Source organism: Salvelinus fontinalis, chromosome 36, assembly GCF_029448725.1.
Source record: "Salvelinus fontinalis isolate EN_2023a chromosome 36, ASM2944872v1, whole genome shotgun sequence".
Lineage (NCBI taxonomy): Eukaryota > Metazoa > Chordata > Actinopteri > Salmoniformes > Salmonidae > Salvelinus > Salvelinus fontinalis.
The window spans coordinates 11,453,629-11,481,400 of NC_074700.1; the positions used below are offsets into that span (position 1 = coordinate 11,453,629).

The 27,772-nt window shown below is 42.2% G+C and overlaps 1 protein-coding gene across 4 annotated transcripts in view; it reads right to left on the bottom strand.

Moving 5' to 3' along the window:
- Positions 1-27,772, bottom strand: part of kcnip4a (potassium voltage-gated channel interacting protein 4a) — a 283,290-nt gene that overhangs the window by 70,746 nt on the left and 184,772 nt on the right. The window contains exon 1 of one of the 4 annotated variants that reach the window (XM_055900698.1): positions 11,006-11,483. The exons of the other annotated variants lie outside the window; for them this stretch is intronic. Within the exon in view, the coding sequence (XP_055756673.1) occupies positions 11,006-11,105 (100 nt within the window). The 5' untranslated portion in view covers positions 11,106-11,483. Of the gene's footprint in view, positions 1-11,005; positions 11,484-27,772 lie in introns of those variants that run through there. 4 annotated transcript variants of the gene reach the window in all.

The following is a 27,772-nucleotide window of genomic DNA, read 5'->3' on the forward strand; positions in this document are numbered from 1 at the left end:
TGCTAAAATATACTTAAATATCAAAAGTAAAAGTAGAAAATAATAGAAAAATCCTTATATTAAGCAAACCAGACGGCACCATTTAAGTGCGGATAGACAGGCACCCACAACAACACTCAGACATTTACAAACAGTGAGTCCGCCAGATCAGAGGCTGTAGGGAGGACCAGGGATGTCCTCTTGATAAGTGTGGTAATTGGACCATTTTCCTGTTCTGCTATGCATTTAAAATGGATCGAGTACTTCTGGGTGTCAGGGAAAATGTACATCATTTTCTTTAGGAATGTAGTAAAGTAAAATCACAGATGCCCCAAAAACCTACTGAAGTAGTATTTTAAAGTATTTTTACTGAAGAACTTTAGACCACTGTTGATCACTGTAAAACTTTTCAGATTTATGGTTTCAAGACCTAAATGGCTAGATGCTTTCAAGAAGGCATTAATAGTGGTCGGGTGCAAGTGATCGGGTAATGCTGAATGTGCAGATGTCCAACACTGACATGATGCACACACCAGTGTCTACAAACGGTGGGTATTATGTCCAGCCCAGGGATGGGCAGCTCATTGATTGCATCATTTCCTAGAACATTTAGGCCCAGAGCCAATATAAAGTGTCTTATTTTAATTACCGGGAATATTATAATAAATCCCCTACAGATTCTTGTTTCTAATTGGGTTGAGTAGAGAAATCACATCGGAAGTGAACATGAACCTTCATTCTTTTATCAAGTACTCTCTTCCATTTAACCTCCCAAGGGATACAGCCATCCCCAAAGGGAATATCGCTTTGGTTTTAATAATGTTCCACCACTCTATATTTCAGGATATTTTCTTTCTCACATAATCCCAGTTAATTGTGTGGAGACATCCCTTGTCATAAAGCAGTTGATGCCGGCACAGCATTTTCAGGGGCCATCTGTGCAGATTTGCAAAATGGATCAGATATCGTCGGCAGCAGACAGCACCCCCCCCCCCCCCCCCCCCCACACACACACACACACACACAAAAAAAAACTGAGCACATCGAGTAGGTCGAAGAGTCCGAGAGAAATGGATAGTGACTGCCCGTAGATAATAAAAAAGGAACTTAAAGGGATAGCTAATACAGATAGAAGTCAGCATGTGGGGTAAACTGATTTCCACTTATGGAGCGGAGGGAAATGTAAAAAGAACACTCGAACTGAAAAAGGTCCCGTCTTATTACAAACCAGATAAAGCACATTCATCAATAAACATTGTTTTATAAAGCTAGGCTATTCTGCTGAAGAGGATGGAACATTTGCGGATTCTGTATTTCTTGTGATGGTAGAAATGTTGAAATTACACATTCAAGGCATGTTTTGGGGGGTGTTGAAAACACAAAACCAATTACGATAATACAACAGCCAGAAGTGAAGCACTTAGCTGCATAAAACATGCTGTGCGAGGCTACACACCAGCATACACTACATTTCCAACATTGGGAGAGTCAATGTCAAAGTCAATTAATTAAGCCCTTCTGATCATTAATCACCATGGAAACAACAGATCTGTAAATTACTGTATGTTTTTCATGCTTGTGACAAGATACACTGACTTTGCATGTTGTGTATTAGAATCTCTGACATTTATGAATAGCTTTTAAAGTGATAATAAAATATGGGGAAAAGATGCGCACAGGCAAGAGTGCAAATGAAATATTTCAACGACCCATAGTTTGCAGGAATGTGAGGAATATACAGGACTAATGATTTTAAAGATGTGAGACAGTAGAAGACAAGATGTCTCAGTTCAAGGACGACGGGCCCTTTCGAAGTCCGGTATGACCCATGACCTGCTCTAAAAGTGCTCTTTTAAAATGTGAAAGCGACTCCGTTCACGGAGCAGTGAACAGATCCAACTAATTGGGCTGAACAAAGAGATGTAAAATAGAGTATCCCCCTTAGCCAAGTTTAAAAAAGAATGACTGTCATAAAATCATTCCTACACCGGGAGTGTGTCCAGGCCAATACAGACAGGAACAGATTATTAAACAAAGCCATTAAAAGTCATCTCCATAAGCCTGTTTGACCTGGTGTAAAAAGGGATGACTTTGCAGAGACTTACTACCTCTGCAAAACTTCTGCCTCGTAAATCGTTTGGTAAGTAGGCTCAACCTACTTTTTTAAATTCAAGAGCTCAAAGTGGAAGTTTCAATCGGTTATTTTACATTGTCCTTTTTTTGACTTGGTCCTTTTCGGGATATAGGTAATTAGCTTCATCATCAGCTGGTGTCAATCACTTGGGTGAGTACTATGTCTATTGAATAGTCACTGCTCTGTGTCTGCTCTGAAGCGGAATGGTTTTCTGAGTCGGGGGGATTTAATCTCATAGAAAAATGTGTTATGTGTTTCCAAAACACTAACATGGAGACTCCCATCTCCTCTATTAAAAAGGTGTATGTAAGCAACATAAAACAAATTACAGGAGAGCGAATACGCGGATGAACAAATTGCATCGACTTAATGTGGCTCCCACTTGCACCGTGATGCATGGTCCTGTACAACTAATGCCTGTGGAAAGACTGCCTACTCAGGCATAATTCAATGTAGAGCTCCCTTTAGTGACAACATGCCTGCTATTCCACATCTGATATTCCAAGCCATTAGAAATATGATAAATTGTACAGTTTGTAGATTTGCCTTTGGTCTGTATTCAGCTATACCCAGTTAATTCAATCAGAATGTAATAAAAAGGTGCAGAGGAGAACTTTAATATGAATAATATACTGACAAATAACTTAACGCTAGATCATAAGCAGAATGTAATGCTTGTTTTTTTATTTTCGCAAAACAATATAGGTTTTGAAAAACAGTTCCATGAGTTGAATACTCATAAAAAAGCGGTAATTTGTTCTAAAAGCTGTTTTAACAGCTTGGAAATGTTGTATAGAATAGTCCATTTAAGCACCCAGAAGGGTGCAAAAAAATATGAAACTCATGAATAAAGCAACAAAACCTCTCACTCACATATGCTTTTGGATGGTTATTTATTGATACGCTAATTTATCCACTCGGAAGTATTTATTTTTCAACTGCTTTTCAGTAATTGCTATAACATAAAAACACTGAGCAGAGGTTGTCTAGTGGTTGCCATTGTGTTTGCCTTTCCTCTTCAAAAGGCCCAGACTGCAGCAGTTCATATTCCATCAGCAAACAGGTCTGTCAAGGGGTAAAAAAAACAGCCTATGGCTCCCTCCTGTGGCAGATCTTAGAATTAATCCATATTCTTTCTGCACAACAAGAATGTTATCACTTTTCATGGAAACCAGGGGTGTATTCACGACAAGAGCGCAACCCTTTTCAACGGAAACGAGAGTTACTGTAGGACAAACATTTCGTTATTTTTAGTTCCATTTGGTTCCTGTGAATACACTCCAAGTTATCACGTTTTGACTAGGCACACCATATAGTGTCTGAGGTTTGTTTTTATATCCAAATGGGTTCGGCCTTAAAAAAAAACAATCAATCATATACTTCAGAGCAAACACAAGCAATGTAAGCAATGGACTCTGGCACTCCAGGCAGGCTAAATCTTATGGCTTACGTATTTGAAAGAAAACAAATACTATACTGATGTCTGCTTTCATACGATAATGACAGCTTGCCATTGTGCTACCATGATGACAATGACGTCAGAGAATAGTGAAGGGCTGTGAATGGCGCTGCCATGGTGATTAGTGAATCACTGCAGAGTGAAAAGTTTCTCCGGTAACAACTTTCAGTCACAAAACAAGAACATCACACAATGTCACTAGTCGCTATGACTAAGCAAGCGGTCTGCAATTAGAATGCCATTATAGGTTTAAGGCTAATTGATTTAGTGACAACTTAAAAACGCATGTCATCTTGGCTGCACCCCTCACAATGTTTACTTGCGTTATTAAAAATGAATAATCAAGTTTGTTGAGCTCAGGATAGATGGTCAGATAGACAGATGGTTTGTTACAAAACTAAATGATGAACTGTAAAATTTGCACTTCCTTAAAAATCTTTTTAGAGTAGGACCCGACTACCTGTCAGACCTACTCTCCCCCTATGAACCTCCCCGCAGCCTACGTTCAAGCCACGCCAAACTGATCAAACTGCTCCATGCCCCAAGGACCACGCTCCACACAATGGGGGATCGTGCCTTTTCTTCCCATGTACCACGCCTATGAAACTCCCTGATAATCTCAGGGCTGTTCAGACTGTTGGGGCTTTTAAAGCTGGCCTTAAGACTCAACTCTATCGGACGGATGTTATTGTTGCTTTCGTGATATATACACAATATATACAAAAGTATGTGGACACCTTAAATGAGTGAAATCAACTATTTCAGCCACACCCGTTGCTGACAAGTGTATAAAATTGTGCACACCGCCATGCAATCTCCATAGACAAACATTGTCCGTAGAATGGCTTTACAGAAGAGCTGAGTGACTTTCAACGTGGCACCGTCATAGGATGCCACCTTTCCAACAAGTCAGTTTCTCAAATTTCTGCCCTGCTAGAGCTGCCCTGGTCAACTGTATCAGCTGTTATTATGAAGTGGAAACGTCTAGGAGCAACAACGGCTCAACCATGAAGTGATGAATCACACATCACCATCTGGCAGGCCGACGGACGAATCTGGGTTTGGCGGATGTCAGGAGAACGCTACCTTTCCGAATGCACAGTGCCAACTGTAGGTTTGGTTGGAGGAGGAATATTGGTCTGGGGCTGATTTTCATGGTAGTTCCAATGAAGGGAAATCTTAAAGCTACAGCATACAACGATATTCTAGACAATTATGAACTTCCAACTTGGTGCCAACAGTTTGGGGAAAGCCCTTTCCTGTTTCAGCATGACAATCAAATAAAATATAATTGTATTTGTCACATGCGCTGAATACAACAGGTGTAGGTAGACCTTACCATGAAATGCTTACTTAATAAAAACCCTTGACTGTATTTTCTAAAAAATGCATTGTTGGTTAAGAAAATATTTACTAAATAAACTAAAGTACAAAAAAATAAGTAAAACAAAAATAACAATGCCCCCGTGCACAAAGCGAAGTCCATACAGAAATGGTTTGTCAAGATCGATGTGGAAGCACTGACCTCAACCCCATCGAACACCTTTGGAATGAATTGGAAAGCCACCTGCGAGCCAGGCCTAAACGCCCAATGCCTGGTCTGGTTCATCCTTGGGAGCAATTTCCAAATGCCTGAAGGTACCACATTCATCTGTACAAACAATAGTACACAAGTATAAACACCATGGGACCACGCAGCCGTCATACCGCTCAGGAAGGAGACGCGTTCTGTCTCCTAGAGATGAACGTACTTTGGTGCGAAAAGTGAAAATCAATCCCAGAACAACAGCAAATGACCTTGTGAAGATGCTGGAGGAAACGGGTACAAAAGTATCTATATCCACAGTAAAACAAGTCCTATATCAACATAATCTGAAAGGCCACTCAGCAAGGAAGAAGCCACTGCTCCAAAACCGCCAGGAAAAAGCCAGACTACGGTTTGCAACTGCACATGGGGATGAAGATCGTACTTTTTGGAGAAATGTCCAACAAAAATAGAACTGTTTGGCCATAATGACCATCGTTATGTTTGGAGGAAAAAGGGGGAGCCTTGCAAGCCGAAGAACACCATCCCAACTGTGAAGCGCGGGGGTGGCAGAATCATGTTGTGGGGGTGCTTTGCTGCAGGAGGGACTTGTGCACTTCACAAAATAGATAGCATCATGAGGGAGGAAAATTATGTGGATACATTGAAGCAACATCTCAAGACATCAGTCAGGAAGTTAAAGCTTGGTCGCAAATGGGGCGCGAACCAGGGACCCTCTGCACACATCAACAATAGTCACCCACGAAGCATCGTTACCCATCGCTCCACAAAAGCTGCGGCCCTTGCAGAGCAAGGGGAACCACTACTTCAAGGTCTTAAAGCGAGTGACGTCACCGATTGAAACGCTATTAGCGCGCACCACCGCTAACTAGCTAGCCATTTCACATCGGTTACACAATGACCCCAAGCATACTTCCAAAGTTGTGGCAAAATGGCTTAAGGACAATAAAGTCAAGGTATTAGAGTGGCCATCACAAATCCCTGACCTCAATCCTGTAGAAAATTTGTGGGCAGAACTGAAAAAGTGTGTGCGAGCAAGGAGGCCTACAAACCTGACTCAGTTACACCAGCTCTGTCAGAAGGAATGGGCCAAAAGTCACCCAACTTATTGTGGGAGGCTACCCGAAACGTTTCACCCAAGTTAAACGATTTAAAGGCAATGCTACCAAATACGAATTGAGTGTATGTAAACTTCTGACCCACCGGGAATGTGATGAAAGAAATGAAAGCTTTAATAAATGATTCTCTACTATTATTCTGACATTTGACATTCTTAAAATAAAGTGATGAATCTAACTGACCTAAGGCAGGGAATGTTTACTAGGATTAAATGTCAGGAATTGTGAAAAACTGAGTTTAAATGTATTTGGCTAAGGTGTATGTAAACTTCCGACTTCAACTGTACGTATTCAGACCCTTTGCTATGAAACTCAAAATTGAGCTCAGGTGCATCCTGTTTCCATTGAATAGATATATCTATCTATCTATATACAGTTGAAGTCGGAAGTTTACAGCCACGTTTCATCTTCAATGCAAGGGCATTGAAGATGAAACGTGGCTGGGTCTTTCAGCATGACACTGATCCCAAACACACTGTCCGGGCAACGAAGGAGTGGCTTCGTAAGAAGCATTTCAAGGTCCTGGAGTGGCTTAGCCATTCTCCAGATCTCAACCCTATAGAAAATCTTTGGAGGGAGTTGAAAGTCCGTGTTGCCCAGCAACAGCACCAAAACATCACTGCTCTAGAGGAGATCTGCATGGAGGAATGGGCCAAAATACCAGCAACAGTGTGTGAAAACCTTGTGAAGACTTACAGAAAACGTTTGACCTCTGTCATTGCCAACAAAGGGTATATAACAAAGTATTGAGATAAACTTTTGTTATTGACCAAATACTTATTTTCCACCATAATTTGCAAATAAATTCATTAAAGATCCTACAATGTGATTTTCTGAAAAAGAAATTCTCATTTTGTCTGTCATAGTTGAAGTGTACCTATGATGAAAATTACAGGCCTCTCTCATCTTTTTAAGTGGGAGAATTTGCACAATTGGTGGCTGACTAAATACTTTTTTGCCCCACTGTATGTATAGCATACACATGGTATACACCGTCCAAAGAAATGCTTACTTACAGGTTCCTTCTGGACAATGCAACAATAAGAAACAACAATGAAGAAAACAAAAAGTAAATAGTCATTTACAACATTAACAATGTCTACACTGTATTTCTGATCAATTTGTTGTTACTTTAATGGACAAAAAAATATATTTTCTTTCAAAAACAAGGACATTTCTAAGTGACCTCAAACTTTTGAACGGTAGTATACCTTTCATCACCAAAGCCATGTTAGCATTCACTGCACATGTTGCTGAACTATTCAACCCTTTTGTTAGTGTCATATTGATATTTGGAAATTCACATACAATATTCAGTTAATAAGCATTGACTGTAATACCTCCAGGGTCCTGTGGTGAAACAACTGCGGTTCCAAGGTATTGGGCAACAGCTTTCTCCACGGCCCCATATACACAAAACGTATTCAGAGTAGGAATAGTGTTCTCGGACCAGCTCCCCTTGTCAAGGTAATCATATTCTTTGTTATCTAAAAAGGCAAAAATGATCCTAAAATCAGTACTCCTACTCTGAGATGCTTTGTGAATATGGGCCGCAAAAACACCAACAACATAATAATTAGCCTAGTCAGTAACTTAGCAAACTAATGAAACACTCACGTAAATGTGCACAGGCCTATGCAGCCAAATTATACAAAAAAATCAAGAGCAGCATTTTTCTTGCGTTGGTGACTGAAAAAGTTGGCATCATTAAACAGGCAGGGGAACGAAGTAGCTTGACAAAACGTGTTTAATAGTAAGTAACTAGCCTTTCGTTAGCAAATATACACAGTGTACAAAACACTATGAACACCTTCCTAATATTGAGTTGCACCCCCTTTGGCCCTCAGAACAGCCTCAAATCATCGGAGCAGGAACTCTACAAGGTGTTGAAAGCGTTCCAAAGGGATTCTGGCCCATGTTGACTCCAATGCTTCCCACAGTTGTGTCAAGTGGGCTGGACTTCCTTTGGGTGGTGGACCATTCTTGATACACACGGAAACTGCTGAGCTTGAAAACCCCAGCAGCATTGCAGTTCTGAAACATTCAAACCGGTGCATCTGGCACCTACTACCATACCCTGTTCACAGGCACTTAAATATTTTGTCTTGCCCATTCACCCTCTGAATGGTACACTTACACAATCCATGTCTCAATTGTCTCAAGGCTTATAAATCCTTATTTAAAACTCTCTCATGCCCGTCATCAAGACCGACTGAAGTTAATTTAAAAAAGTGACATCAATAAGGGATCATAGCTTTCACATGGATTCATCTGGTCAGTCTCATGGAAAGAGCATGTGTTCCTAATGTTTTGTACACTCAGTGTAGTAATTTTTGAGAACCCTGGCTATAGTCTACTTAGCTAGCTAGGGTGAACTCAGACTGATGGTTTGAGTTAGGTAACGTTAGCTTTCAATCCAGCTTGCTTGCTAATGGCATTTTTTTTTTAAATCAACTTTATCAATTAAATGGATAGCAAGCAAATACACTGCTCAAAAAAATAAAGGGAACACTTAAACAACACAATGTAACTCCAAGTCAATCACACTTCTGTGAAATCAAACTGTCCACTTAGGAAGCAACACTGATTGACAATAAATTTCACATGCTGTTGTGCAAATGGAATAGACAAAAGGTGGAAATTATAGGCAATTAGCAAGACACCCCCCAAAACAGGAGTGATTCTGCAGGTGGTGACCACAGACCACTTTTCAGTTCCTATGCTTCCTGGCTGATGCTTTGGTTACTTTTGAATGCTGGCGGTGCTCTCACTCTAGTGGTAGCATGAGACGGAGTCTACAACCCACACAAGTGGCTCAGGTAGTGCAGTTCATCCAGGATGGCACATCAATGCGAACTGTGGCAAAAAGGTTTGCTGTGTCTGTCAGCGTAGTGTCCAGAGCATGCAGGCGCTACCAGGAGACAGGCCAGTACATCAGGAGACGTGCAGGAGGCCGTAGGAGGGCAACAACCCAGCAGCAGGACCGGTACCTCAGTGCAAGGAGGTGCACTGCCAGAGCCCTGCAAAATGACCTCCAGCAGGCCACAAATGTGCATGTGTCAGCATATGGTCTCACAAGGGGTCTGAGGATCTCATCTCGGTACCTAATGGCAGTCAGGCTACCTCTGGCGAGCACATGGAGGGCTGTGCGGCCCCACAAAGAAATGCCACCCCACACCATGACTGACCCATCGCCAAACCGGTCATGCTGGAGGATGTTGCAGGCAGCAGAACGTTCTCCACGGCGTCTCCAGACTCTGTCACGTCTGTCACATGTGCTCAGTGTGAACCTGCTTTCATCTGTGAAGAGCACAGGGCGCCAGTGGCGAATTTGCCAATCTTGGTGTTCTCTGGCAAATGCCAAACGTCCTGCACGGTGTTGGGCTGTAAGCACAACCCCCACCTGTGGACGTCGGGCCCTCATACCACCCTCATGGAGTCTGTTTCTGACGGTTTGAGCAGACACATGCACATTTGTGGCCTGCTGGAGGTCATTTTGCATCCCTTTATTTTTTTGAGCAGTGTATATGTATATGAAGCCAGCTAGCAATGTCAAGTTCATGCCTTTTACCCAAATAAATAATTTACACATATAAAAGAGACAATTACCTTCAAGCCGATAATTCGTTTTATTCTCGTACTTCAGGCCGAGAAGTAATGGCTACTTGTTTCTGGAAATGGCTTTTTTTTTGTCCCCAGTCAGCTCCAGTATTCACTTAAACTGATGTCATAGGCTGTGTCAAGCACTTGAGGGAGCATTGTTTACTAGCGCACGTGCTTCACAAATTGGTTTCTCTAGCAGCCCGGAGGATATTTTTTGGCATTGAAATGACTTCGGAACTGTACACACTTTGGAGAGGTGTGTGGCCTCTTGGAGACTCGTTAGTCCCCTACCTCAAACCCTTGTCATTTGTTTTTGTCTTATGTTGCACGTAGAATATTACCAACATTTAAATGAAATGTAACCATGTTTGACATTTTAGGAAACAGTACGTTAAAGCAATCAATTAAAGCAATCAAATCCAAGAAAATTGTTTTTTTGTCAAGTTCCTTAAATGTGCTGAGAATGTTCCAAAGCCAAGCAACTATTCTGCACCACTCCCAGAAAGTTGTGGGTAGGTTGTATGCAAAATAACCACTCTCTTCCCAACCTCTAAGACACATATGGTCCTCAGAACATTATGTGTTAGCTGGGCATTGTTTTGACCCTCTTGCCAATCACCATCTCGGTTCACCTGTTGTTGCATATTACAACTATCTATTTCTCACCCTCTCACAGTTTGACTACTTTGTACTGGATATGTGAATGGCTAGCAAAATAATAGAAATCTTAGTGTAACACTTACGGAGTGTGGTCATAGAAAATGAAATAGCTAAGAGAGCACAGTCATGGCCAAAAGGCATTTGCCGCAGAGGGAACTACAGATTCAAATATGTTAACAAGATGAATGCCTGACCTGTTGACTATTTCTTAGGATGCATAAAAAGTACATAAATAGCTATGAAAACACAATTCTAGTCTGCAACAGGAGCTATACTCAACTTTAAATCAAGATATCAATAAGGAACCAGACAAGTCCACAATTAAGTTGAATAGTTTGTAGTTTGAGTAGTGAAAGAGCTAAATAAATCAGTTTCTACAAACTGTGGAATATCAAATACAAAGTTACATTCAATCAGGTCGGACAAACTGACAACCTTTGTTCTAAAAGGTCCTCAAAACTACTTTAGTGCTCTGACAAAACAACAAAGTCTTGGTTCTATCTTACCGTCGTTACCCGCCTCTAAAAGTCCAAACTGCTCCAGAACCTTGACAAGTAGGACCACCACCACTAATACCGCGATCATCTCCAGCCCCTCCAGGTTCATGGTGATCAAGTATGTCGGGTCACGGGCTGCCCATGCCACGGTCACAATCACAGAGCTCACTGCCCGTTTACAGGCCAGTTACCTCCACTTAGAGAGCCAGCATCTCAGACTTGACGAGACACCGGAGAGAGAGAGACAGACAGAGAGACAGACAGAGGCAGAGAGAGACAGAGAGAGAGAGAGAGAGAGAGAGAGAGAGAGAGACAGAGACAGACAGACAGAGAGAGGTGTGTGAGGTTAAGGGAGTAATGAGAAAGGAGAAAGAGCAATGAGAAGAAAACAGGAGAGCGGGTGAAGAAAGTAACAAAAATAGAGGAAGAGGGGGAGAGAGAGAGCAAGGGAAATGGAGCAACACAAAGACAAAGAGCGAGAGAAAATGAAAGGGAGAGAGAGAGAGAGAACCAGTTGCCAGGGGCTGTAGGGAATACCAAACCCCTTGTTGTCTTTTCCCCACAGTGGGACACACCAATGCTGCAGAATGGACTGCAAATCCCATCCCAGCATAGGAGGGTCACATAGGAGCCACTCCCCAAACCTCCTGTTCCCCCCTCCATAGTACCTGGACTCTCCCATGACCCCATGGATTTGGGAAAGTCCAAAAGGCAGCTCTCTAGGAATAATGCACTTCTCAATACAGTACATTCAATAATGGTCCAGTACGAACAGAAGGAAGCATTCAGAATAGCCTGTTGCTATGGTGACGGTAAACATGTATGGAACTATAGAGATATTTGAGCAGCTGTGTACGTTTACCAAAGCACATGGTACAGTAATGGGGAAAAAGTGTTTAAGGTGAAACATTGTGTCCACTTGATAATTTTCTGTACTCATCTACATTTAACAGCTTTACAAGTTGGAAACAAAAACACCTGGGACCAATTATATTTTTCTGTGTTAAAGGGAATTTCCTTCTAAATGCATAACTAGGTAACCGTGTAACACTGAAACCAGCAAAGTATGGTAGGTTACATAAGAAGACAGTGATAAACCCGCAATTAAGTATGTAGTAAAAAAAAAATCTTTAAATATCCTGTTCTGCAATTTACTACCCAGAATTCACTACACAGTTTCAAACGATTCTAAAGAATTGGAAGAAACTTCATTTTTACTTTTATTTAAATTTGTGTTTTTACCCATTGCAGTGCCTATGCAAGTCACATGGCCACTTATATGGGTCTCTTTCCTCCTCTTTAACTGTTGTAATAATGACATTAAGCATTAGGCTTGATTGCGATGATATAGCCTCTCAGGTTGCCCTTTGATTAGAGTTTGGCCTAATTTAATTAACATGTTTGCCTGCGCTGCGCCGCCCTCAAACATTAGCAAGGTAAATGCATTAGCCCAACTTGATTTATGAATCCACTTCGATAAAAAAGGGGTCTAAATAAGTATATAAACATGGTTTGTTCTCATGGGAGAGAGTTTAATTGAAAGCCTGGTTATTTTTGTACTGGCGTTTCATGGAGATATGAATTGTAATATTTACAAAAGTAGTCATTCAATCGTTCTTAAAACATGCACTTTTGACTGGAAGCCTTCATTAGCATATATTTCCTCTTAGCAGGCCAAGCATGCACTAAGGAAGCTAACTGTCAAACATTTGGCTGTTTTAAAAAACAATGGACCAAGTGAAACTCATGAAGCGGAGTATGGGCCTCTCACCTTTTCGATATTGCAAAAGAGGCAAAACTTAGTAACACTTTACTTGACACCTAGTTTTATAACACAGTCATAACCATGTCACAATGTCATAACAGCTGACATAATATGGTCAATACACAGTCATGACCTATATATTTAAACCTGTTGTGACATATATTACAATTTGTATGGCTGGTTATTATACCTACGTAGTGTGAAAACCATATTGAAACAAGTTTTTTCCCTGCCAATTAGTTACCTTTCGTTTTAAAAGTTAATTTCTTAAATCCTTGTCTGTTGTTGTAATGAATTCTTTAGTCATTTTTCTCATCATATTTTAAATAACTTGTAGAAAAACATTATGACCATCCTGTGTCACTTTACTTGGACTAAGAAAATACACTTTATAACACTGTCAAGAAGCATTATGACCATCATAATCATAAGGCAGATAGGCCTATCACGTACATGCCCTTGTATATCAGTCATCAGTCAAAAAGTGTGTGTCTTGTCCTGCTCCTGAAATGTGCACCTGCATTCATCCCAGTCATCAGCAAGAGCATTGGGATGGGTGCATGTCTGACATCAATGTATGCACAATTACAATGATAATTGAATATGGTCAACAACAAAAAAAAGTATATATATATATATATATATATATAAATAAACAAAGATACTGTTGACACGTAGGCTATGGTGTAATGGTATGTTTTGCCTTGTGTGGTAGATTTTGTGGGTTTTTGTACTATTATGTATGTCTCATAACCAGCCGCAACGTAGCGCAATGTACACTAAATACACAAGAGTATGTGGACACCCCTTCAAATTAGTAGATTTGGCTATTTCAGCCACACTCGTTGCTGACGTGTATAAAATCAAGCACACAGGCATGCAATCTCCCTAGACAAACATTGGCAGTAAGATGGCCTTACTCAACAGCTCAGTGACTTTCAACGTGGCATAGGATGCCACCTTTACATGAGTTTGTCAAATTCTTGCCCTGATAGAGCTGCCCTGGTCAACTGTACGTGCTGTTATTGTGGAGTGGAAATGTCTACGAGCAGTGGTAGTGGTAGGCCACACAAGCTCACAGAACGGGACCGCCAAGTGCTGAAGCCAGTAAAAATCATCTGTCCTCGGTTGCGACACTCACTACCGAGTTCCAAACGGTCTCTGGAAGTAACATCAGCACAGAAACTGTTTGTTGGGAGCTTCATGAAATGGGTTTCCATGACCGAGCAGCCACACACCAGCCCAAGATCACCATGCTCAATGCCAGGTGTCGGCTGGAGCGCTGTAAAGCTCGCCGCAATTGGACTCTGCAGCAGTGGAAACGCGTTTTCTGGAGTCTGACGGACGATATGGCAGTCTGACGGACAAATCTGGGTTTGGCGGATTCTAGGAGAATGCTACCTGCCCCAATACATGGTGCCAACTGTAAAGTTTGGTGGCGGAAGAATAATGGTCTGGGGGGGGGTGTCTTTCATGGTTCAGGCTAGGCCCCTTAGTTCCAGTGAAGGGAAATCTTAAGGCTAGAGTTTACAATGAGATTCTAGACGATTTCGTGGGATTCCAACTTTGTGGCAACAGTTTGGGTAAAGGCCCTTTCCTGTTTCAGCATGACAATGCCCCCGTGCAGAAAGCGAGGTCCGTACAGAAATGGTTTGTCGAGAAAGGTGTGGAAAAACTTGACTGGCCTGCACAAAGCCATCACTTCAACCCTATCGACCACCTTTGGGATGAACTGGAACACCGACTACAAGCCAGGCCTAATCGCTCAACATCAGTGCCGGACCGCACTAATTCTCGTGGCTGAATGGAAGCAACTCTCAACAGCAATGTTCCAACATCTAGTGGAAAGCTTCCCCAGAAGAGTGAAGGCTGTTATAGCAGCAAAGAAGGGGGGGGGGGGGGGGCTCCATATTAATACCTATGACATGTTAGACGAGCAGGTGTCCACATACTTTTGGTCGTGTGGTGTATCTGTGACCGTACACCGCATCGATTATATGTGACGCAGGACAGGCTAGATAGACTAGTAATATCATCAACCATGTGTAGTTAACTAGTGATTATGTTTGATTGATTGTTGTTTTGATTGATTGTTTTTTATAAGATAAGTTTAATGCTAGCTAGCAACTTACCTTGGCGTCTTACTGCATTCGCGTAACAGGCAGTCTTCTCGTGGAGTGCAATGAGAGGCAGGTGCATTGGACTAGTTAACCATAAAGTTGCAAGATTGAACCCCCGAGCTGACAAGGTAAAAATCTGTCGTTCTGCCCCTGAACAAGGCAGTTAACCCACCGTTCCTAGGCCGTCATTGAAAATAAGAATGTGTTCTTAACTGACTTGCCTAGTTAAATAAGGTGTAAAAAAATAAATAAAAAATAAATTGTTATGAAAACTTGAAATCGGCCATTCCGATTAATCGGTCGATCTCTACCACAGACCCACTCCAAAAGGCTTTCGGAGCCATCATCGACTCAGTGGGTTTTGTCCAACATGTCTCCGGACAATCTCACTGCCATAGTCATACTCTGGACCTAGTTTTGTCCCATGGAATAAATGTTGTGGATCTTAATGTTTTTCCACATAATCCTGGACTATAGGACCACCATTTTATTACGTTTGCAATCACAACAAATAATCTGCTCAGACCCAAACCAAGGAGCATCAAAAGTCGTGCTACAAATTCTCAGACAAAAGATTCCTTGATGCCCTTCCAGACTCCCTCTGCCTATCCAAGGACGTCAAAGGACAAAAATCAGTTAACCACATAACTGAGGAACTCAATTTAACCTTGCGCAATACCCTAGATGCAGTCGCAACCCTAAAAACTAAAAACATTTGTCATAAGAAACTAGCTCCCTGGTATACAGAAAATACGCGAGAACGGAAATGGCGCCACACCAAACTGGAAGTCTTCCGACTAGCTTGGAAAGACAGTACCGTGCAGTATCAAAGAGCCCTCACTGCTGCTCGATCATCCTATTTTTCCAACTTAATTGAGGAAAATAAGAACAATCCGAAATTTATTTTTGATACTGTCGCAAAGCTAACTAAAAAAGAAGCATTCCCGAAGAGAAGATGGCTTTCACTTCAGCAGTAATAAATTCATGAACTTCTTTGAGGAAAAGATCATGATCATTAGAAAGCAAATTACGGACTCCTCTAAAAATCTGCGTATTCCTCCAAAGCTCAGTTGTCCATTAGTCTGCCCAACTCTGCCAAGACCTAGGATCAAGGGAGACACTCGAGTTTTTTAATACTATATCTCTAGAGACATTAATGGAAATAGTCATGGCCTCTAAACCTTCAAGCCGCATACTGGACCCTATTCCAACTAAACTACTGAATGAGCTGCTTCCTGTGCTTGGCCCTCCTATGTTGAACATAATAAACGGCTCTCTATCCACCGGATGTGTACCAAACTCACTAAAAGTGGCAGTAATAAAGCCTCTCTTGAAAAAGCCAAACCTTGACCCAGAAAATATAAAAAAACGAATCGGCCTATATTGAATCTCCCATTCCTCTCAAATTTTTTTGAAAAATCAGTTGCGCTGCAACTCACTGCCTTCCTGAAGACAAACAATGTATACGGAATGCTTCAGTCTGGTTTTGAACCCCATCATAGCACTGAGAGTGCACTTGTGAAGGTGGTAAATTACCTAGTAATAGCATCAGACCGAGGCTCTGCATCTGTCCTTGTGCTCCTAGACCTTAGTGCTGCTTTTGATACCATCGATCACCACATTCTTTTGGAGAGATTGGAAACCCAAATTGGTCTACACGGACCAAGTTCTGGCCTGGTTTAGAGCTTATCTGTCAGAAAGATATCAGTTTGTCTCTGTGGATGGTTTGTCCTCTGACAAATCAACTATAAATTTCGGTGTTCCTCAAGGCTCCGTTTTAGGACCACGATTGTTTTCACTATAAATTTTACCTCTTGGGGATGTCATTCGAAAACATAATGTTAACTTCACTGCTATGCGGATGACACACAGATGTACATTGTGACATAAGGAAGTGGATGGCTGCAAACCTTCTACTTTTAAACTCGGACAAAACAGAGGTGCTTGTTCTAGGTCCCAACATCAAAGAGATCTTCTGTTGAATCTGACAATTAATATTGATGGTTGTACAGTCGTCTCAAATAAAACTGTGAAGGACCTCGGCGTTACTCTGGACCCTGATCTCTATTTTGACTAACATTTCAAGACTGTTTCAAGGACAGCTTTTTTCCATCTACGTAACATTGCAAAAATCTGAAACTTTCTGTCCAAAAATGATGCAGAAAAATGTATCCATGCTTTTGTTACTTCTAGGTTAGACTAGTGCAATGCTCTACTTTCCGGCTACCCGGATAAAGCACTAAATAAACTTCAGTTAGTGCTAAATACGGCTGCTAGAATCCTGACTAGAACCAAAGAATTTGATCATATTACTCCAGTGCTAGCCTCCCTACATTGGCATAAGGCAAGGGCTGATTTCAAGATTTTACTGTTAACCTACAAAGCATTACATGGGCTTGCTCCTACCTATCTTCCCGATTTGGTCCTGCCGTACATGCCTACACGTACGCTACGGTCACAAGACGCAGGCCTCCTAATTGTCCCTAGAATGTCTAAGCAAACAGCTAGAGGCAGGGCATTCTCCTATAGAGTTCAATTTTTATGGAATTGTCTGCCTACCCATGTGAGAGACGCAGACTCGGTCTCAACCTTTACGTCTTCGTTGAAGACTCACCTCTTCAGAAAGTCCTATGATTGAGTGTAGTCTGGCCCAGGAGTTTGAAGGTGAACGGAAAGGCACTGGAGCAACGAACCGCCCTTGCTGTCTCTGCCTGGCCGGTTCCCCTCTCTCCACTGGGATCCTCTGGCCTCTAACCCTATTACAGGGGCTGAGTCACTGGCTTACTGGTGCTCTTCTATGCCGTCCCTAGGAGCGGTGCATCACTCGAGTAGGTTGAGTCATTGACGTGGTCTTCCTGTCTGGGTTGGCGCCCCCCCTTGGGTTGTGCCGTGGCGGAGATCTTTGTGGGCTATACTCAGCCTTGTCTCAGGATGGTAAGTTGGTGGTTGAAGATATCCCTCTAGTGGTGTGGGGGCTGTGCTTTGGCAAAGTGGGTGGGGTTATCTCCTGCCTGTTTGGCCCTGTCTGGGTGTATCATCGGATGGGGCCACAGTGTCTCCTGACCCCTCCCGTCTCAGCCTCCAGTATTTATGCTGCAGTAGTTTATGGCCAGTCTGTTATATCTGGAGTATTTCTCCTGTCTTATCCGGTGTCCTGTGTGAATTTAAGTATGCTCTCTCTAATTCTCTCTTTCTTTCTCTCTCTCGGAGGACCTGAGCCCTAAGACCATGCCTCAGGACTACCTGGCATGATGACTCCTTGCTGTCCCTAGTCCACCTGGCCGTGCTGCTGCTCCAGTTTCAACTGTTCTGCCTGCGGCTATGGAACCCTGATCTGTTCACCGGACATGCTACCTGTCCCAGACCTGCTGTTTTCAACTCTCTAGAGACAGCAGAAGCGGTAGAGATACTCTCAATGATCGGCTATGAAAAGCCAACTGACATTTACTCCTGAAGTGCTGACCTGTTGCACCCTCGACAACTACTGTGATTATTATTATTTGACCCTGCTGGTCATTTATGAACATTTGAGCATCTTGGCCATGTTCTGCTATAATCCCCACCCGGCACAGGCAGAAGAAGACTGGCCACCCCTCATAGCCTGGTTCCTCTCTAGGTTTCTTCCTAGGTTTTGGCCTTCTATGGAGTTTTTCCTAGCCACCGTGCTTCTACACCTGCATTGCTTGCTGTTTGGGGTTTTAGGCTGGGTTTCTGTACAGCACTTTGAGATATCAGCTGATCTAAGCAGGGCTATATAAATACATTTGATTTGACCGATGTCCCCTAATCAGAGACGCACGTCCATTTTATGTCTGGCATGTCTTTGTTTGTTAAACACGCTCGTACATGAATATCAATGAACCATGGCCAGATGTCATACAAATACATGTAGAAGACCATTAAGAACCACAGTTCCTTGCATTAATATGGATGACTTCTTCGCCCTTCAACACCCATAGACAACGCTCCCCGTTTAACTTTGCCGAGGGAGTGTAAGACTCCTTTCGACAAAGTGCTCAAATTAAGCACCGGCTGAGCTCAATATTGATATATGCAATGCATAATTCAGATACAGTACACATTTCTGCCAGTGAAGTTACTCATGCATGATTTATGATCGTAAACGTGGAAACACAACAACCTAGTTGATGCATACAGTACGTGCCATGTTTGATCCGTTTCTAGGAACATGCCCTAAACATGCTGTATAAGGTTGTGACTGGTTTTTAAATGGGGTATGTGACCAAATGGCGTACATTGATAAATAAGTCTCCAAAATGTTTTTGTTAACAGCAACATTTAGAATTACTTTGATGTAGCCTTCACATTCCATTTAATGTAGGGAGATGCTTGAGTAATTTATTGTATTGATTTGTCAGCCATGACTAATAAATTACATTACATTGTTGTCTGATTAACTGATTGTTCTATTATCTGAAGTGCAGCATATCGCCTGGAAGTCCTCCACTTAGTCTTTGTTGATTTAAGGTTTTCAAATAGCATTGTGTAGAGTACTAGAAGAATTGTAAGGAAATGTTTGTTCAAATTGACAGACAAATTGATACAACTTCAGCATCATGTCAGTCACATCTGGGGTTGCAGGGGAGGACACTTGAACAGTGCACAGCATGGTTGGTAACATTTGGCACAAATGAAGATGCAGCCCAAGCCAAGATCAAACCTCAAAAGTGATCTAATGTTTCACACTACGTCCCACACCATCTGTTGTGTAGACCCAACCGGAGGTATACACTGTATATCAAGATGTAGGCCCGACAAAACAGATGGCATGAATATTGGCCTAATCGCCCAACATCAATGCCCAACCTCACTAATGCTCTCGTGGCTGAATGGAAGCAAGTCCCCACAGCAATGTTCCAACATTTAGTGGAAAGCCTTCCCAGAAGAGTGGAGGCTGTTATGGCAGCATAGGGGGGTACCAACTCCACATAAATGCCCATGATTTTGGAATGAGATGTTCGACAAGCAGCTGTCCACATACTTTTGGTCATGTAGTGTGTTACAACAGGTCTAACTATGTCATGACAGTGTTATGACCATATTATAACAGGTTATGACAAGCTATGTTAGCTGTTTTGACATTATGACATGGTTATGAGTGTCAAGTAAAGTAGTGAGAGTTTATTTCTAGAAATATAAATAGTTCTAGTCTCTCATTTTCAACCTATTTTCCATGAAAAACTAATTTAGTGTCAAGTTTGATAAGGGTGACATATCGATAGTCACCTTTTTCAGTGACGACAACAAGAGCTTGTCTTTCGCCTTCCATCTTGTTGCAAAATGGCTATATACAAAGGGCAACTTAACCGACAGCATTTTAACAACATGAAATCTTATTCAAATCTGTTCATATAAACACCCAGGAAGAATGATACCTTTTTTGTATTTCATGACAAGACTACACTTAGATATGGTCATTTTCATAAATTCATAGAATGTTTGGGAATTATGTATAGTAGGGTTGGGCGGTATCCAGATTTCCATACCTTCACACCGTGCCTGAGCCATCCAGGGATACACAGTAGTACACACAAAAGAGCACCCTTTTTCACCCGAATGTAAAAAAAGCCTAAAAAACATCACTTGCCAGATTGCTAAGAAGTACTAAGGAATTCTCATAGCAGATGCTTGGTAAATGCTAATGCGCGCATACAAACATTTACTACTAGGACAGACAACCCAGCTTGCAGTACACACAAAACAAATCTAATTTTAGGAGGGGATTGTCTATGCTGCTGTTACCAAGAAGCTTAATCTTGCAAGCTAACATTAGCCACTTAGCTAACATTGGCAAGTTTGCAAAACCCAGCTGGAGAATTGATTTGGCACATGTTCAATTGTTAACTTGGACACATGCACGTCGAACATCTCATTCCAAAATCATGGGCATTTATATGGAGTTGGTCCCCCATTTGGTGCTGTAACAGCCTCCACTCTTCTGGGAAGGCTTTCCACTAGATGTTGGAACATTGCTGCGGGGACATGCTTCCATTCAGCCACAAGAACATTAGTGAGCTTGGGCACTGATGTTGGGCGATTAGGCCTGTCACGCAATTGGCGTTCCAATTCCTCCCAAAGGTGTTCGATGGGGTTGAGGTCAGGGCACTGTATATGGACCTCACTTTGTGCATGGGGGCATTGTCATGCTGAAACAGGAAAGGGCCTGAATCATCTAGAATGACATTGTGTGCTGTAGCGTTAAGATTTCCCTTCACTGGAACTAAGCGGCCTAGCCCGAACCATGAAAAACAGACCATTATTCCTCCTCCACCAAACTTTACAGTTGGCACTATGCATTGGGGAAGGTAGCTTTCACCTGGTGTCCGCCAAACCCAGATTTGTCCGTCGGACTGCCAGATGGTGAAGCGTGATTCAACACTAACGAGAACCCGCTTCCACTGCTCAAGTGTCCAATGGAGGCGAGCTTTACACCACTATAGCCGACACTTGGCATTGTGCATGGTGATGTTAGGCTTGTGTGCAGCTTCTCGGCCATGGAAACACATTTCATGAAGCTCCCGATGAACAGTTTTTGTGCTGACGTTGCTTTCAGAGGCAGTTTAGAACTTGGTTGTGAGTGTTGCAACCGAGTACAGACAATTTTTACGCGCTACGTGCTTCAGCACTCGGTTGTCCCGTTCTGTGAGCTTGTGTGGCCTACCACTTCGCAGTTGAGCCATTGATGCTCCTAGACATTTCCACTCCACAATAACAGCATGTACAGTTGACTGGGGCAGCTCTAGCAGGGCAGAAATTTGACGAACTGACTTGTTGGAAAGGTGGCATCCTATGACGGTGCATGTTGAAAACCACTGAGCTCTTCAGAAAGGCCACTCTACTGCTAATGTTTGTGTATGGAGATTGCATGGCGGAGTCCTCAATTTAATAGACCTGTCAGCAAAAAGTGTGGCTGAAATAGCCCAATCCACTAATTTGAAGGGGTGTCCACATACTTTTGTATAGTGTATAAAGCTGACAAACATTAGTAGTGAATTTCCTACACGTGTAACTTGATCGCCTTAAGTTGCGCTGCAGAGATAACTCACCTCACAGAGCTACCGTTGTGCTCCTTTGCAAGTAAACACACATAACTGGATCATACTGCTTTTTTGGGATGATCTAACGAGGCGAAATTATGAACGTGATCAGCTTTATCTATTACCTTGTGCACAAGTTGACTGCAGGTATTTATTTTTTTAAATCCTAATATTCAAAGCCCCCAAAATGTCACTTACCAGAATGTTAACAAGTACTAAGGAATTCTCATAGAGAATACTAACTAAATGCTTTTGAGCACATTGAACATTAAGTACAGTTTCTGGCCATCTGCACGAACCCAGTCTTCACTATTAGAGAATACTAACTAAGCGGTCCTGCTGCTGGGTTGTTGCCCTCCTACGGCCTCCTCCACGTCTCCTGATGTACTGGCCTGTCTCCTGGTAGCGCCTCCATGCTCTGGACACTACGCTGACAGACACAGCAAACCTTCTTGCCACAGCTCGCATTGATGTGCCATCCTGGATGAGCTGCACTACCTGAGCCACTTGTGTGGGTTGTAGACTCCGTCTCATGCTACCACTAGAGTGAGAGCACCGCCAGCATTCAAAAGTGACCAAAACATCAGCCAGGAAGCATAGGAACTGAGAAGTGGTCTGTGGTCACCACCTGCAGAATCACTCCTTTATTGAGGGTGTCTTGCTAATTGCCTTTAATTTCCACCTTTTGTCTATTCCATTTGCACAACAGCATGTGAAATTTATTGTCAATCAGTGTTGCTTCCTAAGTGGACAATTTGATTTCACAGAAGTGTGATTGACTTGGAGTTACATTGTGTTGTTTAAGTGTTCCCTTCATTTTTTTGAGCAGTGTATATATATACATATACGTCTCCATATACAATATTTGCATTGCCCAAAAGCCACAAAATACACCTGAATGGATTTCTGCAAATATATAAAGACCATGGGAGTTCTCTTACATTTCGTAACTTCACGGTCCTATTGATCAAACAACCATGAAAAGGTAAGCGCTCTCTAAGTTATGCACATCAACAAAAACAAGATCAACAACTAATGCTAGCCAGAGCGAGATGAGCTAAAATCTAAATTTGGGAACATTAGATAAACCCTCTACCTTTTTCAGTTAGTTGGCCGTCAAAATTGAACTGATAACCGATGGGGAGTAGTAGCCTGCTCGTCCTTCTGCAGCTTGCCTACCAATGCATGCTTGTCCCATCCCATGTTTTGACAACTAAGTGGGAACATCACTGCCTGCCCACCCATTTGATCGATGCCAAAATACATTTGACTGAACACTAAGGGTGCAGTTGTAAATTGCCTCCAGTGTGTGGTCTGGAGTCCAAATTTGAGATTTTTGGTTCCAACTGGATCATCTCACCATGTGTATTTCCCACCGTAAAGCATGGAGGAGGTGGTGTGATGGTGCTTTGCTGGTGACACTGTCTGTGATTTATTTAGAATTCAAGGCACACTTAACCAGCATGACTACCACAGCATTCTGCAGCGATACGCCTTCCCATCTGGTTTGGGCTTAGTGGGACTATCATTTGTTTTTCAACAGGACAATGACCCAACACACCTCCAGGCTGTGTAAGCTCTATTTGACCAAGAAGGAGAGTGATGAGTGCTGCATCAGATGACCTGGCCTCCACAATCCCCCGACCTCAACCACACTGAGATGGTTTGGGACGAGTCGGACCACAGAGTGAAGGGAAGTGCTCAGCATATGTGGGAACTCCTTCAAGACTGTTGGAAAAGCATTCCAGGTAAAGCTGGTTGAGAGAATGCAAAGCTGTCATCAAGCAAAGGGTGGCTATTTGAAGAAACTCAAATATAAAATATATTTTGATATGTTTAACACTTTTTGGGTTACTACTTGATTCCATATGTGTTATTTCATAGTTTCATGTCTTCACTATTATTCTACAATGTAGAAAAAAGTTAAAATAAAGAAAAACCCCTGAATGAGTAGGTGTTCTAAAACTTTTGATCGGTAGTGTACGTATATGAGAAATTCAACGAACCAAAGGTGACAATATGGGCTATAATTGCAAAGCGCTACAACAATTAGGACGCCCACACAGACTGTCATTAATGGCACCCCTACCACGTTTCTCTCAATGTTGCTCTAGGGAGGGACTCTTAGGAAATATTGGTGATTTACCAAGGCAACTACCTCGGCGGCGTTAACGCTTTTAACCAGCTCGTTTAGGGTGCTATCGGTTACTTTTTGTTGTAGCAGCTGGGCACACTAAATATAGCTTTCAGGACCTGTTGGTAGGTTGTTTTGTGTTGGTAGCTGGTGTGATTTTTGGAGATGCCAGGACAGGCTGGACTGAGTGGCTATGAAAGAACTGACAGTGTATAGAGGCTTAGGGAAAATGCTGGAGTCCATGGAGTTTGTTCCATATTCTATCAATTCTCAAATCACACAAATTGAAGTCAAAAATAATTATAGTCCCTGGGAAATGGAAATGAACGCAATCAAGACCTGAGCGCTGGATGACACACGTCACTACCGCACACAGTTTGGCACATCCAGCAGATGGGTGATGGCAATTATGGGAGCTACTGTACAGCTGAGTCGCCTCAAATGGCATTCATTAAGCATGATCAGTGTGTATTGCGGAACTATGAAATCAGAAACTGCCCTGACCAGCAGCCCCAGAAATCCCTAAAACAGATCTACAAAGACAACTCCACAATGGTCATTCTTCAACAGGGATAACATGGACATGTTACATGTTTCAATTAGAAATGTAGCTATTCAGAACAGTTCAAAGGGCAAGAAGAAAAGGTATAGGCAAAGATTCTTCTGCACCCTTAAACTTAATCTCACTGAGCTCCACCCATATAGAAATGTATGCCAATCCAAGGTCTTCCCCAATGAAGGGAAGCCAGATAACTTTGGCAAACTTCATAACATGCTCAAACACAACAAAAAACCAGTGGATGCTCAGATGGCATTTGCCTCATATTCTTGTGCAAACATCCAACAGCACATTCTTTAAGATTTGCTCTCATTACACCAGCTCTTGGCACGTTCTCACAGTAGACAAACAAACAGAGGGACTATGGTTTCCTGGAGTGCATTGAAATCGAGTTACCATTGAATTCTTAACTCCTGACAAATACTTCTGGAAGCGTTAAAACAAATTGTTGTTTTCCATTTGTTGCTGGAATTACATGAGACAAGCCCTACTGGCCTGTAGCCTTTCAAGCAATAAGCTTAACTGCAAATGTATTTGATTTTGCTCTCAGTAGCTCCCAAGTAATGGAATGGGGTACAATGACAAAAGAACATTTCATCCTGTACGGCTTTCTTCCATATACTGATAATATAGTTAGGGCTTGCAAACACACTGACAGGAAATTCACACAAAGAAAGCAATTGTCTAACCCAACCATTTTGTTTTATAGATACTTAGGAATGTTGATAATTTTTTATTTTTTTATTTTTTATTTTACCGTTATTTTACCAGGTAAGTTGACTGAGAACAGGTTCTCATTTGCAGCAACGACCTGGGGAATAGTTACAGGGGAGAGGAGGGGGATGAATGAGCCAATTGTAAACTGGGGATTTTTAGGTGACCATGATGGTTTGAGGGCCAGATTGGGAACAATGAGCACCTTTATCTACTTCCCCAGAGTCAGAATAACTTGTGGATACTACAGTATTTGTATGTCTCTGTGTCCAGTATGAAATAAGTTAAAGGTGGTTTTGCGAGCCAATGCAAACTAGTGATCCTTGATGAAAACCTGCTCCAGAGTGCTCAGGACCTCAGACTGGGGCCAAGGTTCACCTTCCAATAAGACAACGACCCTAAGTACACAGCCAAGACAATGCATGAGTGGCTTCGGGACAAGTCTCTGAATGTCCTTGTGTGGCCCAGCCAGAGCCCGGACATGAACCCGACCGAACATCTCTGGAGAGACCTGAAAATAGCCGTGCAGCAACGCTCCCCATCCAACCTGACAGAGCTTTCGAGGATCTGCAGAGAGGAATGGGAGAAACTCCAGATACAGGTATGCCAAGCTTGTAGCGTCATACCCAAGAAGACTTGTGGCTGTAATCGCTGCCAAAGGTGCTTCAACAAAGTACTGAGTAGAGGGTCTGAATACTTATGTAAATGTCATTTCTTTTTTTTTCTTTTTTTTTTTTACAAATTTGTAAAAATGTATAAAAAAGTTTTTTGCTTTGTAATTATGGGGCATTGTGTGTAGATTGATGAGGGAAAAAACAAAATAATCAATTTTAGAATAAGGCTGCAACGTAACAATGTGGAAAAAGTCAAGGGGTCTGAATACACTGGATGCACTGTTTATCTGTTCCAGAGCTTGTACTAGATAACAAGAAAATGGGACAGGGAAGGGTTGACCATCTTGACGCAGGCGGAAAATGGTGGAAGTATGCGTGTTTGGGGATGCTCAACATTGCCATCACAAAGGCGTACATTGTGTCGGGGCCCCTTTCCAGAAACCGCAAGCGCTGGTCCAAGAAGGCATTCAAAATGCAGCTTGTGCATCCACTTTGTGATATGGCTACAGTGCCAGGAAGAGGAGAGCCAAGAGTGTGGCACCAGGGCATGTGGACTGAGTTTAAACTCATAATTTGAAAGCAGGTGAAGTTTGAAGGTCTTTGTGATTTGTTTCTTCTCTCTATCTATTATTTGTTGCATTCACAGAATTTTTGTCAAAGTAGGCTACTATTTCTACATTTTGTGTCAGGCCTGGTCTGTACTAAACCTTATTGAGAGAGGTTATCTACATGTTGAAATAGTCACTGAATAGTTCTTTGCATTTTTACAGACGTAAAAAGCATCAAATAGCCTAATTTCTGAAAATTGTTCTCTGGTCATATTTTGGAATTTTTTAAAATATATACAGTACCAGTCAAAAGTTGGACACCTACTCATTCAAAGGTTTTTTGTTAATTTTACTATTTTGTACATTGTAAACCCTTTGTCAATATAACAGCTTTGCACACTCTTGGCATTCTCTCAATCAGCTTCATGAGGAATGCTTTTCCAACAGTCTTTAAGGAGTTTCCGCATATGCTGAGCACTTGTTGGCTGCTTTTCCTTCACTCTGCAGTCCAACTCATCCCAAACCATCTCAATTGGGTTGAGGTCGGGTCATATGATACAGCACTATCACTCTCCTTGGTAAAATATTCCTTACACAGCCTGGAGGTGTGTTTGCGGTCATTGTCCTGTTGAAAAAATAAATGATAGTCCCACTAAGCGCAAACCAGAAGGGGTGGCGTTTCGCTGAAGAATGCTGTGGTAGCCATGCTGGTTAATTGTGCCTTGAATTCTAAATAAATCACTGACAGTGTCACCAGCAAAGCACCCCCACACCATCACACCTCCTCCATGCTTCACGGTGGGAAACATGCGGAGATAATTTGTTCACCTATTCTGCGTCTCACAAAGACACGGTGGTTAGAACCAAAAATCACAAATTTGGACTAAGACCAAAAGGACAGATATCCATCGGTCTAATGTCCATTGCTCGTGTTTCTTGGCCCAAGCAAGTCTCTTCTTCTTATTTGGTGTCCTTTATTGGTGTCCTTTAGTAGTGGTATCCTTGCAACAATTTGACCACGAAGGCCTGATTCACGCAGTCTCCTCTGAACAGCTGATGTTGAGATATGTCTGTTTCTTGAACTCTGGGAAGCATTTAATTTGGGCTGCAATTTCTGAAGCTGGTAACTCTAATGAACTTATCCTCTGCAGCAGAGGTAACTCTGCGTCTTCCTTTCCTGTAGTGGTCCTCATGAGAGCCAGTTTCATCATAGCGCTGATGGTTTTAGCAACTGCACTTGAAGAAACTTTCAAAGTTGTGGAAA